The sequence below is a fragment of the Mirounga leonina genome, unplaced genomic scaffold, assembly GCF_011800145.1.
Source record: "Mirounga leonina isolate KUSES-001 unplaced genomic scaffold, KU_Mleo_1.0 Mir_366, whole genome shotgun sequence".
In the NCBI taxonomy this organism is placed as follows: Eukaryota; Metazoa; Chordata; class Mammalia; order Carnivora; family Phocidae; genus Mirounga; species Mirounga leonina.
This window is the reverse complement of record NW_023270709.1, coordinates 1,758,597-1,769,163: the sequence shown is the minus strand read 5'-3', so window position 1 is coordinate 1,769,163 and position 10,567 is coordinate 1,758,597. Positions and strand designations below refer to the sequence as shown.

The 10,567-nt window shown below is 49.5% G+C and overlaps 1 protein-coding gene across 6 annotated transcripts in view; it reads right to left on the bottom strand.

Annotated features, from left to right (window-relative positions):
* MDC1 (mediator of DNA damage checkpoint 1) overlaps positions 1–9,706 on the bottom strand; it is a 13,295-nt gene extending 3,589 nt beyond the window's left edge. Inside the window, exons 1-10 of one of the 6 annotated variants that reach the window (XM_035030652.1) lie at positions 9,570–9,706; positions 7,583–7,721; positions 6,144–6,524; positions 5,989–6,058; positions 4,235–5,676; positions 3,474–3,539; positions 3,217–3,309; positions 1,903–2,667; positions 1,748–1,791; positions 1–1,292 (exon numbers count right to left, since the gene is read on the bottom strand). The exon at positions 1–1,292 is cut by the window's left edge and continues 781 nt beyond it. In XM_035030652.1, coding sequence (XP_034886543.1) covers positions 1–1,292; positions 1,748–1,791; positions 1,903–2,667; positions 3,217–3,309; positions 3,474–3,539; positions 4,235–5,676; positions 5,989–6,058; positions 6,144–6,524; positions 7,583–7,718 — 4,289 coding nt within the window. In that variant the 5' untranslated portion in view covers positions 7,719–7,721; positions 9,570–9,706. Of the gene's footprint in view, positions 1,322–1,731; positions 1,792–1,902; positions 2,668–3,216; positions 3,310–3,473; positions 3,540–4,234; positions 5,677–5,988; positions 6,059–6,143; positions 6,525–7,582; positions 7,722–9,407; positions 9,523–9,569 lie in introns of those variants that run through there. The other 5 variants (XM_035030653.1, XM_035030654.1, XM_035030657.1 and 2 more) reach the window with 5 other exon arrangements.
* Between the last annotated feature and the right edge of the window lie 861 nt (positions 9,707–10,567).

Below are 10,567 nucleotides of genomic sequence, written 5' to 3'. Positions count from 1 at the left end.
GGCTCAGGGGTCTTGACAGAAGACCTCGATGTCCTGCCCCGAGATGTGGGTTTGGGGATGACAGGCTGGTCTGTGGGGATGGAAGGCTGGACTTCAGGAGCTGTTGGGACAATTGGCTCAGGAGTCCTGACAGAAGACCTATGTGTCCTGCTGTGAGTGGCCCCAGATATGGGCCCAGTGATGACAGGCTGGTCTTTGGAGGTGGAAGGCTGGAGTTCAGGGACTGTGGGGACAGTTGGTTCAGGAGTCTTGACAGAGGACCTACGTGTCCTGCCCCAAGTGACCCGAGATGTGGGCTCAGGAGTGACAGGCTGGTCTGTGGGGATGGAAGGCTGGACTTCAGGAGCTGTTGGGACAACTGGCTCAGGGGTCTTGACAGAAGACCTGTGTGTCCTGCTGTGAGCGGCCCCAGATGTGGGCTCACTGATGACAGACTGGTCTCTGGAGGTGGAAGGTTGGGGTTCAGGGACTGTGGGGACAGTTGGTTCAGGAGTCTTGACAGAGGACCTACGTGTCCTGCCCCAAGTGACCTGAGATGTGGGCTCAGGGGTAACAGGCTGGTCTTTGGAAGTAGAAGGCTGGAGCTCAGGGGCTGTGGGGATTACTGGTTTGGGAGTCTTGACAGAAGACCTATGTGCCCTGCCCTGAGTGGCTGTGGAGACAACTGGTTCAGGAGTCTTGACAGATTTACGGGTCCTGCCCTGAGATATAAGCTCAGCAGTGAGAGGCTGCTCTCTGGAGGTGGAAGGCTGGACTTCAGGGACTATAGGAACAACTAGTTCAGGGGTCTTGACAGAGAACCTATGTGCCCTACCCCGAGTGACCCGCGATGTGGACTCACGGGTAACAGGCTGGTCTTTGGAGGTGGAAGTCTGGAGCTCAGGGGCTGAAGGGACAACTGGTTCAGAGGTCTTGACAGAGGACCTACGTGTCCTGCCCCGAGTGACCCGAGATGTGAGCTCAGGACTGAGGGGCTGGTCTGTGGGGATGGTAGAGTGAGGTTCAAGGGCTAAAGAAGAAACTGCAGAGGGTGTCTTCCTGGAGGACCCTCGGAGCCTGACTTTGGATTTTGGGTGGAGAGGCTCCATCTCTGAGGACAAGGGAGTCTCTAGAACTTCCTGATTCCCATTTTGTCTGGTCCTGGGAATGGGCTCTAAAGAAGATGGAGAGGGAGAAAGGAAGGGCTGGGGCACAGGATGTTTTTGACTTTGAGAGAGGAGGGTATTGTGGTGTGGGGTTGAGGCTTCAGGCACTGCAGGAGGCAGACAAGCATCTGCGGATTCCTGATCACCCTGAGGAGAAACAGAAGCAAGTGAGGGAGGAAGAGGCAGAGAGAAGAGAGACAGTACTTGGATATGTTCTTAATACTTGGGTACGGTTAGTGTTCCTGGCATTTCACTTGTCTATGACCTCCCTTCCATGGGACTGGGAACTTCCTAGGGTGGGAGCAGTCCTCGCTCCCACAGACCTCTCCTCATGCCAGCATAGTGTTCTCCACAGATGGCTGATGGTAGTAAGAGGATGGTTGGAAAAAGAGGGAAAAGACATGAAAAAATGGACATTCTGAGTCAGGTAGAGGGAGACAGAACTTGGGAAACAGATATCGAAAATGACAGGGGTAAAAGGAAAGGCACAGAAGCCAACTAAGGAGTGGTGACAACCAAAGAAAATTGGGAAGATTGAGGAGTAGATTAAAGCAAGGTCAGGGGAAAGGGCAGTGAACAGAGGTAGAAAAAGCAGCTCTCACCACAGAGGACTTCTCAGCAGATGGCATCTTGCAAGTCAAGTGGCCTAGACAGAAAGTAAAAACAAGTGGAGCTGAGGTCTAAGCAGTCAGACACTTAGGGGTTGAGTAGCACAAGGGCTGTGCACCGCCTTGGGTTTCCCTCTGCCTTCACTTACCTCTCTGCTGCCTCCTGGGGCTCATGGGGGCTCCACCTGACTGGCTCCCAGAAGCTCCTGGGGCTGAAGCAAGTCCCTGATGGTCCCCCGTCCCTGCTCTAGGCTCTGGTGTTAGACTGGAGGCCTGCCCTTCCTTGTCCTGGCTCCCTTTCTCTGTCTCCCCTCTCTGGGGGCCTCTCTCCAGTTTTACTTCCGGTATCTCGACGCCTAATCCACTTGGCTCACCCCCTCTCTCTAGTATTAGTTTCTTTGCTTCTCTCTCAAATATTTCTCTTGCAGGAGTCTGCTTTCCTATCTCTTCCTCTTGTACTTCCCTGGGTATCTCCATTTCTATGTTTAAACTCTCCATATTCCTTTTAATACCTGTACTTTTCACCTTTTGGTCAGACTCGTGTCCCTGATTATCTCTAGCTAACACCTGTCTCCCTCTGGTTAATTCTTCTTCTCCTGTCACATCTCTCTCTTCTGCTGGCAGGTTCTTGGTTTCCCTGTTCAACAGTCCTCTCTCAGGGGCCACCCCCTCTGCTGCTTCTCTTGGTGTACCCATGTCTTTCTCCACAGTCTGCATCCCTCTGCCTTGAATCCCCAGTGGCTCTTCATGAACTGGGCTCTCTGGATGTTGGGCTTGTGGTGTTGTCTTAGGTGTAGAGGGGCAAGATCCATGGGCATCAAGATGGGCAGCACTGGGCTGGGGCTCAGAGGCCTCAGACTCTCTCGGACAGAATGGCTGTGTTGCCAAGACTTCCCATGGCTCATCCAGGGCACCTGGAAGTAAAGAGTGAGAGAGAGAGAGAGAGAGAGAGAGAGAGAGAAATGCAGATTGAAAATGTAATAGGTTGAGAAAAGATTACGATAAACTCATGAATAATAGGGGCACCTGGGTGGCTTAGTCAGTTGAGTATCTGCCTTCGGCTCAGGTCATGATCTCAGGGTCCTGGGATCGAGCCCCACATTGGGCTCCCTGCTCAGAGGGGACCCTGCTTCTCCATCTCCCTCTGCTCCCCACCCCACTCGTGTGGGTGTGCTCTCTCTCTCCCTCAAATAAATAAATAAAATCTTTAAAAGAAAAAATTCACCAATAATAAACCTAAGTGAATTGTTAAAGGAAAGTTGGTAATAAAGAGGACAATCATAACATTTAGTATTTGTCTAAGTTAAGACCCCACATGCATATAGAAATTCTCATAGCAGCCTTTTTAAAAATGATGGAGATGGAGAAACATTAGCAAAAGAGTCAAAGAATATGAAAGAAACATGTAGAGGAAAAAAGCAATGATGCCAAGTTAGGGGCATGAAGGATAGAGTTTCTTATACCTGAGGCCTGGAAACTGCAACAAGAAGGGCCAGGCTCCTGGGGTAGAGTAACCAGGAAGGCCTGGGTAGCTTCATCCTCCATGCTCTGGACTGCTGCATAAGAAAAGCTGACTCAAGCACAGCTCCTCTACAGAACTCTGGGTCCCATTCCTGGCCTCCTGCCCCACTCATGCCTGTTTTCACAACCTTCAAGGACCACCAGTCTGGGCTCCCAGCTCCCACTTGTGCCAACATCCATATGACATGGATGTCCTCACCTTCTGGGCTCTGATTCTCTCTCTCCACAAAGCACTGGGTAGCCTGTAGGTCCAGGTCTTCAGAATCTGGGAGGGGAAGAATATAAGATAGATAATAAAAGTCATATCTGGGGCACCTGGGTGGCTCAGTCGGTTAAGCATCTGCCTTCGGCTCAGGTCATGATCCCAGGGTCCTGGGATCGACCCCACACTGGGCTCCCTGCTCAGCGGGGAGCCTGCTTCTTCCTCTGCCCTGCAGCTGCTCTGACAAATAAATAAAATCTTAAAAAAAAAAAAAAAAGGTCATATCTGAAGCTTAACTCCTTACTCTTTCTTTACCATTTTCTCCCCAACCCCAAGCCCCCTGCAATGGACCGAATGTCTGTATCCCCACCCACATTCCTATGTTGAAACCTAATTCCCAATGTGATTTTATTAGGAGCTGAGTTCTTTGGGAGATGATTAGGTAATGAGGGTAGAACCCACATGAACGGGACTAGTGCCCTTCTAAAAGAGACCCCAGAATTCCTTTTGTGCCCCTCTGTCATGTGAGGACACAGGGAGAAGACAGTGCCTATGAACAAGGAAGCAGGGCTTCACCAGAACATGACTATCCTGGCACTCTGATCTTGGACTTCCCAGCCTTCACAACTATGAGAAAAAATTTCTGTTGTTTATAAACTACCCAGCCTATGGCATTCTGTTATAGCAGCCCAAATAGACTAAGATACCCTATAAGCATTCTTTCTTTTAGGGGTCAAGGGAGGAAGGCCAGCACTTACCCCCATGGTTGTCCCCAGGGTCCTCGGTCTTGTCCACATGTGGTTCTCTCTCCCTTTCTGTGGGGGTCTGGGCTCCCTCTCTCTGTGGCTGGATGGGTTCCCCTGAAGTACCTGTGTCTACCACCAGATCTATAAGGTTCTCCCTCGAGACAGGGAGAAGATCCTGTTCCATCTGTGACACAAGGGACTCACCCTGGGCCCTCGCCTCACGAGCCCTCTCCCGCTCAAGAACAGCTGCACCCCCTTCTGCCGGAGGCTGGCACTTTCCTCTATCTGCCACCACTGAGGCTGCTAAGGATGTGCCCTCTTCTGCATCTATCTCACAGTCCCCAGGTGGAGGAGGCTGGGCTTCCTTCAGATGCACCACAGGCAGCTTTGCTTGGCCCCCTTCTACTTCCACATCTGTTTGATTTGTCCACACCATAGGCACCTGATGCTTCTCCACAAGTGTAACAGCTGGCCCTGATAGGACTTTCTCCTCCACTTGTTTGTTGATGTCCACTGTGGCAGAGGCGTGGCTTCTCTCCAGGTGGACCCCAAGTGAGCTCTTATCTTCATCCACCCCTAAATCACTGTCTTGGAGAGGAGACTGCCTCTTTTCTGAATGTGCCTTGTCTGTATGACACTTGGGAACAGTTCCTCTCTTTTCCACTGGGAGCCCCTCCTCCTCCACATCTGTGTCACTGTCTCTCCCAGCAGAGGTTTGGCTTTGCTCCAGAAGGGCCACAGGGTGGGCCCTACCCTCTTCCACATCTGTATCTCTGTTCCATGTATCGACTCGGCTCTCTTTCAGACGTGCCAAAGTGAGCGCTGCTAAGACTTCTTCCTCATTGTCTGTATTGCTGTCAATCACCACGGAGGCTTCGTTTCTCTCCGGAGGGATTGCCAGTTGGAGCTCCCGTTCCTCCACATCTGTATCACTACCAGCTGGGCTCTCCTGTAGATGTACCAAAGCAGGTGCCTGAGGACTCTTTGTACTATCTCCATGGAAGATTTGCCTCTTTTTCATAGGAACTACAGCTGGGGTTGCGGGGATCCCTTCTTCTTCCACATCAGTATCACTGTCTATGAAGCCAGAAGTCTGGGCCCTTTCCAAATGGACCTCAGCAGGCCTGCTTTCATCCACATCCGTGTCACTGTCCTCCCCAGCAGTTTGGTTTTTCTCCAGAGTGGCCCCAAGTGGGACCACCCCATTCCTTGCATCCGCCTCAACTTTTGTGTCATTGTTCCTCTCTTTCACTGAACACTGATCCTTTTCAAGCTGGATTTCAGTTGCCACAGCTTTAGGCTGTTGTGTCTCTGCGGTGGGGCCTCTTCTGGCAGCTAAGGAGGCCTCTCCTGCTGCTGGATGCTGATTTTCTTCCTCATCTGTGTCGCTGTCCAGGTTGAAGGCAAATGGTGGCCCAGGGCCATCTGGGGCAGGAGAAGGCCCCTCTTCATCACTGTGAAGGGAAGAGAAGGGAAAGAGTCTATAGCATCTATTTCCCAACACGGAATACTCCACTCAACTATGAGCTCCTTAAGGGCAGACACAAGGCAGTAGATGTTTGTTTTGGTTTTTTTTTTCTCTCTCTCCAGCAATTAGTTCTCTACTTGGCACAATCAGAGGTGCTCAATAAAAGTTCAGCTGAGCAAAGGAGTATGTGCAATTCCCCAACCCCATTTCCATGATAAGCATCTCTTGCAGATGGATCCTACAGTCCCTGGTTCCTCCCCCTTTTGAAGACTCAAGTATCTGGCCCTTTGGCACTCACCTCTCTGGAACTACTGCTGCCAAAGGGGAGGTCCTTAGTTCTTTCTTCACACACCTTTCAGAAGGAGAATCTGTCAAGAGTACAAAGGAGTAAGTTGACTGTTTTACACTCACCATCTCCATCTTCTCACCCACCCTCCCAATACACAAACATACCTACTTCCTCCTCCGAGTCCTCAGCCAACAGGAGCCTCTGGGGTTGAGTTCCTCCCTGTACCCTGGGTGTCTCTTCTACAGTTAAAGGGCCCCGAGAAACAAAGGGCAGGGGGACATTCAGGCGATGGTACTGGCAGGGCAAGTCAGCAAAGAGAATCAACTCCTGGTCCCTCAGCCGATGACTCACCCCTGGGCTTAGGACCTTAGGAGGCCTTAGGACTTGAGTACCATTGAGGCTGCCACAATCTTGGAGGACAGGTGCCTTGTTCCAGGCCAAGATTTCAATCACTGCATGTTGTTTGGAGATGGATGAAAAGGGCAGGGTCACAGAGCAATCAGGCATTCGGCCCACCATATTCTTCCCGAGGTACAGGGGGAAATCTAAGAATTAGAGAGGCAGATAGGTTAAGGCCTGAGTCTTGGCCTGCTATCAGGAACATATTCCTGTTAAGTACCCCATTACTAACTTAAGGTCCTCATACACGTAAGAAAAATAAGATGGGGGCGCCTGGGTGGCTCAGTCGTTCAGCGTCTGCCTTCGGCTCAGGTCATGATCCCAGGGTCCTGCGATCGAGCCCCGCGTTGGGCTCCTTGCTCTGCAGGGAGCCTGCTTCTCCCTCTCCCACTCCCCCTGCTTGTGTTCCCTCTCTCACTGTCTCTCTCTGTCAAATAAATAAATAAAATCTTAAAAAAAAGAAAAAGAAAAGACGGGCAACCCTGTCGGGACCCCTCTCACTCTTAAGAGCTTTTTCTGTATCTTCACTTAATAAACTATCACTTTACTCACACACAAAAACAAAAAAAGACAGTAGGATATCTAAGTATTGAAAAATATAAGCAATGTGTTATCGTCAATACCCCATCCATCCACATTGGATTTTTTCTATTGTGGTAAAATATATGTAAAATTTGGGCGCCTGGGTGGCTCAGTTGGTTAAGCGACTGCCTTCGGCTCAGGTCATGATCCTGGAGTCCCAGGATCGAGTCCTGCATTGGGCTCCCTGCTCGGCGGAGAGCCTGCTTCTCCCTCTGACCCTCCCCCCTCTCATGTGCTCTCTCATTCTCTCTGTCTCAAATAAATAAATAAAATCTTTAAAATATATATATATATATAAAATTTGCTATTTAACCATTTTTAAGTGTACAGTTCAGTGGCATTAAGTACATTCACATTGTTGTGCAACCATCACCACCATCCACTTCCAGACCATGCTGGATTTCCATTTGAATCTCTTCATTTACCAAAGTAAAATTGAGCCCACTGAGTCCAGGGCACTTGCCTAGAATAATCAACTCAATCAGCCCCCTCCTCTGCATTACCAGTGAAAAATTTTTTCAGATCTCCTTGAAACATGTATAAGCTTCTTACAACCCTCCAACTACCTCCCCACAAAAATAAGAGGCCTACACCAGTACTTTAACATCCAATAACCTCTGACCTTTTTCTGGTCCATGGGCACTACTGAAGATATGCAATCGCCCTACGGGCTCCAAGCTACACCCCAAGGATTCACTGGATCTCTCTGTCTCCTCCTCTTCTTCAACCTCCCAGTTAATAGCCTGGGTGTCCTCCATGACCTGGGAAGGAAACACATTATCATCATCTCTATCATAGGTTCACACACACAGCCTCAAAGAGGGGGTTATAAGTGGGGGTAAATCTGGAGAGTTGTGGAGGTTGACATTTCTCCTTCTGACAATCATTCTGTTATTACCCTTCTGAAACATTTAAAAAATATTTGTGACTATAATAAAAAATAAATATTATGGGGGAGGGAATAAATATTAGAAGGTCCCAAGTACACAAACTATACGTAAGCATTTGCTTATGTATAGAGACAAACATTTTGAGAAACAATGCTTAGCCTACGGTATACAATACACTGATAGTTTTCATTCTTTTTTTTTTCCCCATCCACTATTGTTTAAATGCTGATCTACAACCTGCTAAATTGATTTCACTATCCACTACTGGGTTGGAACCAACAGTTTGAAAAAACCGTTTTAAAGCGAGCTAAATTTTGCCAAGCGTCAACTGTGTGTTGGGCATTGTGTTATGTGTCAGGCATAATAGACATCTGAGACATGCATTTGGGAAACTAAGGCTAAAAATATTAAATGACTTGCTCAGGATAACAGCAGGTAGGTGGAAAGGACAGGAATAAATGTGCTTCTGGAGGCAAAGCCCATGCTTTTTATATTTTACCAGAACATCACAGTGTGATCAAACTAAACTGCAAAGAATCCTAACAGCTGACATACACAGAGGCTTGCTATGTGTGAAGCACTGCTCTAGTTACTTTATAATGACAGACTCTTAATCCTCACAAGAACCCGGTAAACTATTATTATATTCTATTTATCAGATTAAGCATTTGCAACATAGATGGGTTAAGGAACTCGCCCAAGAGCACCAAGATACTGTCTGTCCTCTGTTTAATATTTGATGGCTTTCCATGCCCACATGGTAAAATAAAATCTCAACTCCTTGGCAAGGACCCTCTATGATCTGAACTTCAGGTCCTGTTCCCCTCCCCCAAAGCCTATGGTTCAGCCACATGGACCTTCTCCCCAATTTCTGAACACACTGCTCCTGTTGTTCCCCACACCTGCATGCCTTAGCCAGTTCCTTGGCCCTTCACTTAGTTTTCTGGTCCAACTCTTACCCATATTTTATGATTCAGTTCAAATGTCACTTCCTCAATAAGGCCTTTCCTGGAATCTTCCCTGCTTTCTGGTGTTCTTTGTGTACCCTCATGGTCCCCACTGGTCAGTGAACTTGTACCTCCCCTAATCCTTCTCACTATATTGTAACCATTAATTTCCATTTCTGCCTTCACAGACCCTCCTGGAGAACTGGACCAGCAGAACTCTGTCTTTTCCCCTAGGGCACTTCATTTTCTTTTTTTTTTTTTTAGGGCACATCATTTTCTTTCGACAGTACCTACTGCGCACCTGGTACTGTTCAAAGAGCTCGGGATACATTCACAAACCAAACATAAAATTAACCCTGCCCTCCTGATAAAAGGACAAAAGAAAGGTGATGAAAACTCCAAACAGCATGGGTGGAATTCACTCAGAAAGATGCCACCACAGAGGTTAACTGTTGACAGGGAAAGTAGGACGCGCCCACGGGGATAGTGCTAACTCCCTCCTTAAGAATGGCGAACGCAGCGGGAGCCCAGGACCCTGGGCTCCCATCCAGTGGGCCACCATCTTTGATCTCCACCCCAGGGGTTCCCTCCAGGCCCAACGTCTTCATACCTAACTCGGGGAGGGGCGTCAAGTAAAGATGAGTATTATAATCCCGAGAAACAAACTTCCAAGTATCCTCCGCCCAGTCGCACCCAAGGCACGCCCCTCCCGCCCTCCGGGAGAACCAAAATGGCTTCCGAGGAGCCGTGGGCGAGGCCCCCCAGAACTCACCTACTTTGAGTCCCCGCGCGCGCGCCACCAGTAACGGCCGCGACCCAGTGGCGCAGGAGCGCGTGCGGAGAGGGCGCCGATTCGCTGATTGGCTCCTGCTGCTGTCTTTCACAGCCCTGCTGCCCCACGATTGACGAAGCTCCCAACCCGGAGGCCCAGCCAAAGCCTCGCCCCCAGCCTCGCCCCCAGCCTTGCCCCCGCCCCTTTAACAGCTCAAAGGGGCGGCTTTTCCTGGGCGCCTGAAATTGGTCGAGTGAGGCGGTAATCGGAGGCTACCGTGCGCGCACAGAAAGGCGCACTTCGATTGGGCGGCTCCAAGGCACAACCCACCACCGCTTCACCACCCACCGCCCACTTCCCGCGCAGATTTCCAAACCGCGACCACAGAGTCTGGGTGCCGACGGCGGATAGAGGGGCTTACCATAGCTGTCGCCGGATGCGTCTACTGCAGTCGGAGAGCCCTTCCTCGGTCCTCCCAGACATGGAGTCCGCTGACTCATGAGAAATGGAAATGCGGTGCAGGTTGCAGTCGTGGCCGGAGGCTGCAGTTGGAGAACTGCCCGTAGGCGTGGCGCTTGAGGAATCCTCATCGCAGTGGAACTTCATCTCCTATTGATTTGGCTTTTTTAGTAGAAGCCCTCCCTGTCTTTTCCTCCCTGAGATTACATCCCTGATGGACATTTGGAGGTCATTTTCCTAAGGATCCGTAGGCGAAGAGGGAGAACTGTTTTGTTAACTATCTTAAAGGTTGACTGAGGTCTTTCAAGAGGTTGAGGAAGGTTGATAAAATCATCTTATTTCATTATCTCATACTAAGACGAGAATAGTAACAATTCGATTATGTGTATACTTCAGGAAGGCCTTTTCATTCATTATCCCACTTTCTTGCGACCACAACAATGAAATAGGAAAAAGTAGATTTTTACAGAGGGAATTGAAGTGTGCCAAGTTAAAGGACCTGCCGAGGTTCCTACTGCTAATGTAAGGGAGAGACAACT